The sequence below is a fragment of the Leptodactylus fuscus genome, chromosome 1, assembly GCF_031893055.1.
Source record: "Leptodactylus fuscus isolate aLepFus1 chromosome 1, aLepFus1.hap2, whole genome shotgun sequence".
NCBI lineage: Eukaryota > Metazoa > Chordata > Amphibia > Anura > Leptodactylidae > Leptodactylus > Leptodactylus fuscus.
In genome coordinates this window covers 293,885,608-293,898,251 of record NC_134265.1, presented here as the reverse complement: position 1 = coordinate 293,898,251, position 12,644 = coordinate 293,885,608, and the positions used below count along the sequence as shown (strand labels likewise).

The following is a 12,644-nucleotide window of genomic DNA, read 5'->3' as shown; positions in this document are numbered from 1 at the left end:
GCAGCATTGTTTGTTGTAGATTTTGATTCAGTTTTTTTAGCCAAGGCCAGGAGAGGATTGAGCAGAAGGGAGAAGTATAAGAGCTTCCTATATATTTGCCATCCCTTTTGTAGCCATTCTTGGCTTTGACTCAAAAAAACACAACAAAATCTGCAACAAGAAAAGCTGCTTTTTCGCAACGTGGGGCCTCAGCCTTAAAGTACATTTAGAGATTGACCATGCCATTTTTTTTTTCATGCATTTACCACAATGTTATACGGTACAGTATGGGACTTTTTAACCTGTAAGGTGTAAACTGTAAATAAATGTGGGCCTATGTCTTCCAGGATAAGATGAAGATGTAAACCATATGTTATGTTTAGTCTTCTGTAATATCAGTATTACCTTCATAGCATGCCAGAGTTCATGAGCATCGTAGGCTGGTGGGGCATACATCAATCCAACCATAACTTCCTTGAAATGACCATCAAGATTTTCTCTTAAGTCTTCAAGCAAATTCTATTAAAAAAAAAAAAAAAATTGTAATCTGCAGGAGTCAACAGTTTTCCCAATTTAGACCAGATCCCCAGGTTGCGAAAATGCCGCGATTTGGCCATGGTAGAGACCCCATGGCAAAAACCACAGCATTTTACAGCACCTGCAAAGTGGATGGGATTCTGGCTAATCCCATCCACACATTGCAGAAAAATATTTGCAGCAGAATTTCTGCTATTTCAAAAATCATTGCGTTTTTGTAAATCAAAGCATTTCATTTATATCTATGGAATCGCTGGTGTTTTCCATTTAAGTATAATAGGTACAGAAAGTCCACAGAGGTAAACTCTGCAGGCTTCCTGTGAAAAGTGCTGCAGTAAAAATGGCAATGCGTTTCCACGGCAGTGTTTTCTGCAGAGCTTTATGGCTGTGGCCCGCTATGTGGGGCCTTAGCCTCAGAGAAATTTTTCCAGAGAAATTTTTTCTGTTATCTTAGCACCAACAGGGAAAGGGGTAAACTGTACTCAATGCTTCCTATGATAAAGAAGATTATTCCCATGCTGACATATCGGGTAGATTTCCATCAGGCTTCAACTTAGGGTATGTTCACACAGTGGGATTTGCATTCCGCCGTGTGAACATTCTGCGTGGCTAGCCACGACGGGATGCCGGTGCAGTGGAGTGGCATCCCATCACGGCATTCTGCTCTGGATTAGGCCCAAAGAATGGGCCTAATTGGGAAGGAGCCTCATGCCACGGATTGCCGTGGCTGAATAATCCATAGAAACTGTGGCAAGATAGGGCAGTTTGCTTCTTTTTTCCGCTACTAGCTAGCAGAAAAAAGAAGTGAGCGGCCTCCATTGAAATCAATGGAAGCCGTTTTTTGGAGGTGGATTTTGAAGCGGATTCTGCGTCAAAATCCGCTCCAAAAAACTCAGTGTGAACACACCCTTAATCTTCTTAACCTGGCATTTTTTGCTTTAAAAAGTAAAAAGTACCAGGATTGCTTGTAGTGTTTTTGGCTTTTTTTTTGCCTTGGCATTCTCTGTGCATGTTTTTCAGAAAAAAATTTACAGGTTTTTTTGTTGCTTATAGAGAATTATAGAGGGAAATGTCTAAAAAAAACACTAGAAAGAAATAGGATATATATATAAAAAAGCACCAACATACAAAAATAAATAAATAAATAAACCAGTGTATGGGAAGCTTTTTCTCATTAATTACTATTGACTACCACAAAAAAGCGGAAAAAGTATGTATCCAGCCTCAGCGAGCGACTATTAATTTTAGTCTCATAGATTCAAGAAGTATCATTAATAATATTGTAATGATGAATGGTATGCTGTTAGGGCTCCATGGGCACTGATGCACTGATGGTATGGGTATGATGCACTGCTGAGGATGGCACTGTAGTTTTTGCAGATTGATATGAAATGCGACAAAAAACTTTCTATATGTCTCTATATAAAATCTGAACCATTTGGAGACATAGTAAGGCTCTATTCTGACTTTGCTCTATTCAGCTATGCAATATATATTTTCTTCTACAGTCAGCTCTTTAACTCTGAGTGTAGCCAGATTGTAAAATTTCCAAATGAATCCTATGGAGGTAATGCTGTCTTCAGGTTTTCTATATTAAGAGGTGTATCACACAGAGAAGATATGTTCTGTGAGCGCGGTGTGCTCTAATGTGTCAGTTTATAGCCTTTATACTGCCTACAAAGTGTATGTAATTGTCGGTCTATGCACAGCTATAGTTGCTTTGTGCTAAGAATGAAATTTATATTAGACTCCAGCTATTATTAATTTTACCACTAATGTTGGCAGTCAAATATTAAGGCAATCTATGGAGCGCCTTATAATACTGGTTACTTAATGCAAGGTTATTATTGGAAACACTCCCTCTATGAGAGATCTAAAAATATCCCTGCAGGGGGAATTTTATTTCTTAGGGTTATTATAGATATGGTGTAAATGAACAGTTCAGTAAAAATAACCCGTGCAGTAGTAACACTACATTGTCCTAGTTCCCACCACTTTAGTGCCTGTTGTCGTACAGCAATTTTGTCACATACGTTATTCATATGACCACTGCAGCCTATTACTGACCCAGTAGCCATCCGCACATCTGCAGAACATGACCACAGAGACCAGTGATCGGCTACAGTGGTCACAAGAACAATGTACTTGACCTTCAGTGGTCTCTGAAGTTACAAAGGCCTCATACAACATCCTTAAGTACTATCATGGTGTTTATCATAATGATATGTGTATGATAGTGGTGTATGACAGACACCATGATAGTACTTAAGGGTTATAAATGTTGTATGAGGCCTTTGTAACTTCGGGGACCACTGAAGGTCATTTCTCTGGTAAAATCCCTGTAGTACACTACTACATGTTCTGTACTTCACTTTATGTGTTTACTCCTATGTGTTAGGAGTAAGGCCAGAGCCTCCGCAACGCTGTGTGGAAGTTGCCGGCCCTCTCCTCTGCGCTCCCGGGTTCCCTGCTTATGGGTCTCGGGAGGCAGGCCGGAACCTCTGCAGTGATGTACAGGGGTTGCCAGTCTCCTCCTGAGCCGTACCAGGGACTTCCGGTTTCTCTGTCCTAGCGGAGGGCTGGAGCCTATTTAGAGACGGGCTCTTGCACTGGACCGCCGTTGGCAATTCAGTGTTCCTCCTATGTTCCTGATAGTAAGAGTTTCCTCTTCTGTTATCTGATTGCCTCATGTCTGACCCTTTGCCTTGACCTCTGACTCTGTCTCTCGCCTCCTGATTGTGTACTGTGCCTGCTCCTGTTTATGACCCCTGCTTCTCTTTAGTGCTATGCTCCCTGAACCCGATTTTGTACTGCTCTGCCTCTGCCTGACCTTCCCTTTGGATTACCCTTTGTACTGCACTACCCTAATGATAACGACTCTGATTAGACGACTACACTTTGGTTCTCTGATGCCACCTGCTGACTACTGCCTGCCACTGCCTTCTGATTTCTTTGACCTGGACCGCTACTCTGAAGAACTGGTGGTAAGAATTCCCAATGTATGGTTTTACTGTGATTTGTGGTGCACAGTGTGTTTGGCGTACCCCAACCTGTCCCTCTCTGCCTGCGCAGTGCTGCCATGTCCATCTCCATCATTTGGGGCTCTGGTAAACACCACTGTGGGGTTGAAGTTGTTTCGGGCCGGTAGGTGCTGGACACTCAGTGCCGTGTTTACCATTTTGATCAGTGTGTCTAGTACTGGTTCTCACTATTGGCTCAGAACTGCATCTGCTATCCTAACACTGTGCCAGGATGACCTACTACATTCAGGTGAGAGCGGATTCATGTTGTTTTATGGGTGCACTGGATATACTTTTTAGAACCATAAAATCTTCCTGTCACCATCATGGAAAGCAATTTACAGATTCCAGCAGTTATTTCTGATTTTTTTTATATTTCTTAAAATTTTATGGACTTCGGAAGCTATTCCTAGTTTTTCATATTATAATGGTCTCAAGTTACATTGGTTTCAACTTACTATAGTCCTCCTAGGACCAATTAAGATTGTAAATAGAGAACCAACGTCGACTCAAATATTCCAGATTATTACTTTTTTTTACGAAACCAAACAAATGGAGATTAATCTAGGACAAACTAAAATGGGTCTTTTCAAATCCCAGATTTTAATAGATGGAGGCTCAGGGAAGGTGGAAAAAAATCTAAAAATTTTTTTTTACCTTCCATTACTTCCTTTGGACCTCGTGGCAACGGTTGATTCTGTTATATGAAGTTATAAGCCCAGACTAAGCAATGAGGCCTGTGATTGGGGTTTAGTGGGGATCTGGACACACTAAGCCACCCATGTGACTGCCAGTGTCCCAAACACAGGCCTCATCGGTGACCCCTGGACTGAAGACAGTCACCAGGAGAGCGTCTGCATGGAGACCCCCCCGAATGGAATACAAACGAAATTGCAAGGGCTGTGCTGTGGAAGCATACGGACCCCATAGACTATAATGGGGTCCGTGTGCTTGCCGCGCACAAATCATGTCCACATGATGTTTCAAAATATTTTAAAAAAAGAAAAAAACCAAACAGTTTTTCTCCATGTAATGCTTCAATGTGTTAACAAGCCAAACAGAACTATAATATTATAACATTATTTAAGTTGCAGAGCGAGCACAGTTAAGAAAAGTATAAAAATCACAGCCAGAATAGTTGCTGTTTATTCATCCCTTTACACAAAAAAGGAATTAAAAAAACAAAAAACACATATTTAAACAGTTTATCTCTTAGACATTTTCATAAATCTTCCCCTACATGTTTTATTGGGAACATTTAAATAATTATTTGCAGGATATAGTATCCTTTATATGCAAGTAGCTGCACACAATCCCTTTGGCATGTGTAAAAAAGCAACGTACAAAGAAAAAAATCCACAATAAATAACAACCGTTTATAAAGGAACACATAATTCTATGCAAATATGATATATTTAGCTATTCCATACCCTGCCATACAAACTCCCATAGGCCTCGGCAATCATAATTCTTTGTGCGCTGCTGCGTTGCGTAAGAATATCAATCAAGACGTCCTTGTCACAACCTGGCGAGGAATAACATATTTAACATTAGTTGTTTGTTTCGTCAAAAATATAATTTTATGCCAGAGCACATGTCTCCATATGTCCTTGTTCTCATTCATAGTGGTACACAATGAGTAATGGAAACAGCTATCATGGAAATTTGTGCTTTACATATAGATAATGGCCATGATTACTGGGTATCATTTCTCATTTTCTCACAAGCCTTTGTGGCTTCTATTTTTTGTTCTAGTCACGGTATAAGTTACACATGGCATTTGGTACAATATTTCTGGAAATTAGGATGTGTTGTTTTTCATGTGACTACAGGTATAGTAAACTTACTGCAATGAGACAAAAGTTATCATGATATGATACAGCCACAAAGAGTTAAATGCGACATCTGTGCTATAGACTAGTGCTAGACTAAGGCCCCACATTGTGAAAATGCAGCAGAAAAAAAAATGCTGTGTTTTACAGTACCAGCAAAGTGAATGATATTCTGGTCAATGCCATCCACACATTGCAGAAAAAACAACTGTGGTAAAGCCAATAAACACAACATGTTCATTTCCCTCTACTTGCACCGTTGTACTTGCACTGTGTCGGATGATACACTGTGTATATGCTTGTGTTGCTCTAATAAATGCAAGTCATCACACCGTCAGTGTTCTGGAACTTTCTAGTAGTAGATTGTACAAGGATTCTTCATAGGCAGAACTAAGGCTGTATTCACACTGAGTAACGCTGGCGTTTTTTGTGCTTATTTTTGCACATAGCGCCGCGTTAACGCCGCGTGTACGCCGCGTTAACACCGCGCTATTTTGCGGTGGCGTTGCCCGGTGTTAACGCGGCGTACACGCGGCGTTAACGCGGCGCAATGTGCAAAAATAAGCACAAAAAACGCCAGCGTTACTCAGTGTGAATACAGCCAAAGTTGCACCCAGGAGAAATGTGTGGTGCGGCCTTTTTGACGTCTGGCGTTAACCTACCTATCCAGGGCGGGAAATGTTTTCTTATTTAAGGGCAGTTACCATACTCTGTATCGGTAAAGAACAACAAAGAAAAGATTAGTGGTAGTGGAAGCCAACTTGCTGTCTGAGGGATTCTTGGAGGAGGCAGAGACCAGTGATTCCAGGCGAGTTGGGAGATCCATAGGTTTTGTTCGCAGCGAGGAAGAAATCCTAATGCCAGTACATCAGATAGTTCTTTAAACTGATATACTTTGTGAGGGACCCGTGTGGGTGGACAGTACAGCCTGGCGACAATAGAAGCATGCAGCTGGAAGATCTGCACAAGTTACTGCTCTATACTTCTATCACAACTATCCTTGGTCTGATTGACTTCCTGTTCTGTGGAGATGACTTCCCAGCAGTCTTCTCATTATCAGTGAGGACAGAATTAAAATGAAAATTAACACCCGTATTATGAAACAACAGATAACACAGGACTGACATTGAATAGGTTATAGACAAAGTTCCCCTCAAGCTTGCTATTCTGCCACTGAGTATCCTGAGGAGTTCCTGGTGTGGTGAGCTGATCTGAGGTTGCAGCGTCCTTTGTCTGTTATAGAAGCTGCTAGTAAAGTGCAATTGCAGTAATGTTGTCTCACTATTTTATCTCTTTCTAAGCAACTCCTCAGACCAGCAGAGAAAACGTTCTAGCTTCCCGAGAATGCCATTTGACTGCATTAGGTTCCCCTCTGGACAGGGTCGGACTGGGGTGTCTAGGGCCCACCAGTGGAATTGTTTCTAGGGGCCCACCGTCAGGACCCTGCAGATCAGTGGTACCGAGACATGACAGCTAAAGGTAATAACATGTCGGGAGCCATTCTGCTCACCCACTATACCATGTGCACTATACCATGTGCAATTCCGGCTCCCGGAAAAAGAAGCGAGATACTCATTTTTCAGGTCGTATTGCCTCGAAATTTGGCCTGAATACATTCCCTCCTCCTGACTAGGCCCATTCATTGGGCCTAATCTGGAGCGGAGTGCGTGACTGGATGCTAGTGCACTGCACCGGCATTCAGTCGTGGCTACCCAATTTTTGGTCCAGAACCTGAGGCGGCCTCCGCCTCAGGTTCCAGACCAAAAAACCCGTGTGAATTTAGCCTTATACCTACAGGGAAACTGCAGGTGTTTCTGTAGGTATAAGTGACATTTCTAAAAACCCCAAAGAGTTTTGTAAATTGCAGTGTGTTTGCCATGACTTCAGTGAGTTTCGGGATGAGATGTGACTGGATCGGGTAAAGTGCGCTGCAGGTGAGGTGGGATTTAGAGATTATGGAGGAGAGTTTTTCGGCAGTGATGGTGGAGAAACAGGTCAAGGATGAGGAGCAGCGAGTAGTTGGGTAGAGGGGTTGTTGGGGGAGTAAGGTAATACACGCGGCACTGGCAAAGCTATTCACCCTCGTGCTCAATGCTGGACACTTCCCCGAAGACTGGAACAAAGGGCTCATAACCCCCATCTACAAGAATGGGGACCAATAACAACTACAGAGGGATCTGCGTCAGCAGCACGCTGGGGAAACTTCAACAGCATCATCAATAACAGAAACCTCACCTTCCTCACAAAACACGGGGTCCTCAGCAAGAGCCAAGCAGGGTTCATGCCAAACCACCGCACCACAGACCATATCTACACCCTGAACAGCCTCATCAAGACGCACGTCCACAACACCAGAAGAGGCAAGATATTCGCCTGCTTTGTAGACTTTAAGAAGGCGTTCGACTCAGTATGGCACCCAGGCCTACTCCTAAAACTCCTAGAGAGTGGAATAGGAGGAAGAACGTACGACGTCATCAAGAGCTCCTACACCGGAAACCAGTGCAGTGTGAAGGTGAATGGGAAAAGGACAGCATACTTCCAACAGGCCCGAGGGGTCAGACAAGGCTGTAGCCTGAGCCCAACGCTCTTCAACATCTATATCAATGAACTGGCTACAGCCCTGGAGGCCTCACCAACCCCAGGCCTCACCCTGAACGACCGGGAGGTGAAGTTCCTGCTATATGCCGATGACCTCCTACTCCTGGCCCCCACTGAGAAAGACCTCCAAGAAAGCCTGTCAGTGCTGGAAAAATTCAGCACCACATGGGCTCTACCCATCAACCAGAAGAAGACCAAAGTCATGGTATTTCAGAAGAAGGGCCACAATAAAGCCTCCACCCCACAATTCACACTGAACAGCTCCACACTGGAGAAAACCAACAACTACACCTACCTGGGGCTGGAGCTCAGCCAATCAGGAAGCTTCAAAGCAGCAATAGAAACCCTGAAAGCAAAGGCCTGCAGAACCTTCTACGCCATCAGAAGACAACTGTACCACCTCAAACCACCGGTGAGGGTCTGGCTGAAGATATTTGACGCAGTCATCTCCCCGATCCTTCTCTATGGCAGTGAGGTTTGGGGCCCAGCCACCTACCCAGACCAGTCAAAGTGGGATTCCAGCCCAACAGAGAACTTCCACCTGGAGTTCTGCAAATACCTGCTCATGTCCATCGCAACACCTCCAACATGGCCTGCAGGGCAGAGCTAGGCAGACTCCCCCTATGACTCACCATACAGAAGAGGGCGCTAGCTTTCCAGGCACACATCCAGGGGAGCAAGCCTGACTCCTACCACCACCAAGCATGGCTAAGCCACCTGAGCAAACCAGACACCCACCAACCAAACAGACAACCACCAAACCAAAAACACCAACAGATGATAACCAAGGCCGAAATAAAGGCGACCACAGAGGCAAACAGAGAGCGGTACATTGAAGAATGGAGAAACGAAATAAATAACTCCAAGAAACTCACCGTGTACCAATCCCTACAAAGGGACTACACCATGGCCACCTACCTGGAGAGAATACGCCACCCCAAACACAGACAGACCCTGAGCCGGTACAGACTGAGCGCCCACAACCTAGAGATAGAGACGGGGCGATACAGGCAGACGTACAAGCCACGGGAGAACAGACTGTGCCAGCACTGTGACCAGGGGGCCCTAGAAGACGAGACCCACTTCCTGCTACACTGCACCAAATACTCAGCTGTGAGGGCCGTCTACTACCAAAGACTCTCTGCCGTCATCCCAGACTTCATATCTGCAGACGAGAAGAGGAAACTCTACATCCTACTGGGAGAAGAAGAGGCCACTGTGGAGATCGCTGCCCAATACGTGTCCAGCTGTCACCAAATAAGAGGAAGATGACAATGATAATCTTAATCATTTTTAGTTCTAAATATTTTGGTGTTTGCAACAGCTATTTCAGTTTGATATATTTAATAACTGATGGACACAGTAATATTTCAGGATTGAAATGAGGTTTATTGTACTAACAGAAAATAACCTCTCCATACCTCTCTGTTTGGCCAGGGATCCAGCAGAGAGTCTACATTCAGCTCCCATGTACTCAGGACCTTTGGCCTACATGTGAGAGATAGTGATGCAGTGGTGAGCAGTGATGCTCCATTCAAATGGAGCATTGCTCAGCCACTGACTGATTGACATGCTCACATATGGGTTGGATGTGAATAGAGACAAGGGACCCAAACGGGCAGTTTCTACTGGATTTCTGCTAAACAGAGAAGTAAGTATGGAGAATTTGTTATTTTGAGTCTTTGCAGAAGTTAAAAAATTTAACCTTTGAGAAATCACCTATTTCCCAACATCCCATCTACTTACAAGGCACAAAAAATGTCAGCGTCTAATAAATGTGGTATTAGGCATGTATGACAGTGTTGATACATTTTCAATAGTAAATCTGTTCAGAGTTTTTAGAAAATAAGCTATAGAATTATATTTCATGAGAATACATTTTATTTACTAATAAAGATATGTCAGGAGAGCAGAAAAGAAAAGTTTAACTAGAATGAAGAATGTTAAAGTTTGCATCTACATTATACAATTGTCATAGCGACTTTGGCCTTGAGTGAGTACTTATTGCATGGTTAATGAAATATAATAGGGAGAGGTTCACTTGTCTGAATCTGCTAGTTCAAAGAGGAATAAACATGCTGTTCTATCCAACAGGCATTGATCATAAAGGCAATAGAATATATGTATGCACATACTGGCATATTCGTAGAGAATAGACTTCATATTAACCCTTCACTTACTTTTTCAATCTGTATTTTTTATGACAATTTGTGAGAAGTTTTCTCATTTCTAATCCAGATTTACAAATATAATTCTTATATTAGCAGTTTATCTCCTAGAATTATTCTACAGCATGCTTTCCTCTTATAGACACGACTCTGGCTCATATGGAGGCTGTAGAACGGCTTCTGAACTGATAACCCTAGTGCTCAATATATGCTATTAGGTTTGTTTTCTCAAGGTTGCAGAGATGAACAAATTTAGCTAACACTATAATCTGCAAGTATGTTACGAGTTCCTATAGCTGCACAGGAAAACCACACCAGCACAAAGAACACAGCGACACAACCTTCCTGCAGATGTCGCCTCTGCTTGGATCTGAACCAAGGAGGCCAGGGCTAACCAGTGAGCCACTATGTTCCCCATTTACATTATAAAATAATGTGAATCTCTCTGTTCTTTATATAGCAGAACATAAAGAAAATAGCTCTATAGGGGTTATCCACTTCCTTAAAGGGGTTTTCCTGGCAAAAACAAATATTTTTTAAAAAGGTCTGTTAGTGCTATCAATGGGTTAATAGGTGCACCCAAATACCTTGCAGTGTTTTGAGTGATTCTTGGCTTTCTCTGGGAGCTCCTGGTATCCTCTGCATTTGTTTACATGGGTAGCTTCCTGCTGTGTTAGCTTAACATAATGTATTGCAGTTCACTCAGATCCCACCTTACAACCCCCTTCCCCCACCCGTTTCCCTAGCTAGCCCTCGGACTACTAGCCCTATCTACCTACCTAGCTAACTAATTCAGTCCCCCAAGCCCTTCCCCACCCCATCATACTTACCTGTCTTCTCGTCCTGGAGATGACTTTGAGGTGCCGCTGTCCCCTCTTTTGCTCGCACCTTGGATCCAAAACTGGTGCCTGTGCAATAGAACGCCGTCAGAAGCCAGGTATGCGCCATAGAACGCTGCTTCTTTTTTCTTCTGCCGGCATTCTATCATGCAGGCGCCGGCTACAGATCCTTGTGAAGGAAACGACGCCCAGAAGAAGAAGAGGAATTAAGTGTTGGTGAGTGTGAGGGAGAAGGTGGGGGTGGGGGGTGGGGGAGAAAGGTGTACTGGTGACCTCCTATCTCTGGAAATGTGCCTGGCATGACTACGCCAGGCATATGGGTAAATATACATTTTTTTTTTTAAGGGAGTAAATTAGAAGTTAGGTAGGGGGAGGGAGTTTAGCTTAGCGGTAAAATTTTAATTTATTTTGGACAACCCCTTTAATAATGACGGTCTATCCTTAGGATCAGTTGTTCCAGGACAGCGTGGCTTCCGGTAAAGTTTATATGCCAGGAGCCATACTGCTCATTCACCCTCCAAATTGTGACTTTAGTTACTACAGTGCTACCCCATTAAAGTCTACGGGATAATTCTGCAGAACCTTAAGTGCTATGGTTAGCAAGGTGAGTGAGCAGTGAGGCTCCCGACATGTAAATATTAGTGGGAGCCATGCTGTCCTGGATCCGCTGATTTACAGGAGTCCCGGGTCTCAGACTCTTGCAGATCTAAAATTGATTACCTTAATTATAAAGACCCACAAAATAAAGGTATATATCATTTTATCTGCATAGTGAATGGCATAAAACAAACCCATAAGAAAATGGCACAAATGAAGTTTCTTTCTAAATCTTTTTCTACATCTTCCCAGTACAAATGAAATGGTCCTACTGTGAAGTGTATTGCAAAAGATAAGCCTTTATAAGGAAATAAAAAAAGTTTTGGCTCTTGGAAGGAACAGAATAAAAACTTTAAATCACAAATTAAAAAATGGCTGCAATAGGAAGGCGTTGAAGAATATAGAACCTTAGTTTACACCGCACAGTAAAATACAATTTACATCTCCTTACCTGTGGAAGATTAAGTACATAATTGAGACATAAAGGTGCATAAACTTTAATTTTTCATAGCGCAACCTATAAAGTTTTCACTTGATCAAAATGATATAGTGGTACATAGTACGGAGCAAAGTCATTGACTAAATTGCTAGAATTTAAGGAGGGAGGTCAGTAACAAAATGTCTCTTCTTGTACCATTTACAATAATGATAGAGAACTCTGTGCATGCAGGATAGTTTATGTAGCAAAGACATCAGATTGTGTTGCAGTAAATTTACTATACACAGTACGTACACGTTTATCTTTGCATAAAAGAATAGCTGCTTAATTTATAGCTTGCAACTTTTGATCTGTGCGCAGAATAAATTGCTAATGAGATGTCTAAATTTATAATTGCCTATAACTCTGCCTAGCATTCCTATATACCCGATTAAAATTCAATGTAGATGCATCATTTAAACTATAAACTGAATGTATCTCAGATGAGCAACATTTTTGCCTTTAGCATACAGTGCCTAGTGATTAAACTCTATTAAATCCTTGTAGATGGAGCGTTGTGCGGAACAGTTGTTAAAGTGCTGAAAATGATCAGTTATCAAAAAGTACACTATCTAAGAGAAACAATGACATCAAGA

The 12,644-nt window shown here is 42.5% G+C and overlaps 1 protein-coding gene across 1 annotated transcript in view; it reads right to left on the bottom strand.

The window, feature by feature from the left end:
* Positions 1-12,644, bottom strand: part of ANXA10 (annexin A10) — a 70,053-nt gene that overhangs the window by 39,201 nt on the left and 18,208 nt on the right. The window contains exons 3-4 of the mRNA XM_075258093.1: positions 4,967-5,061; positions 385-498 (exon numbers count right to left, since the gene is read on the bottom strand). Of these exons, the coding sequence (XP_075114194.1) occupies positions 385-498; positions 4,967-5,061 (209 nt within the window). The remainder of the gene's footprint in view (positions 1-384; positions 499-4,966; positions 5,062-12,644) is intronic.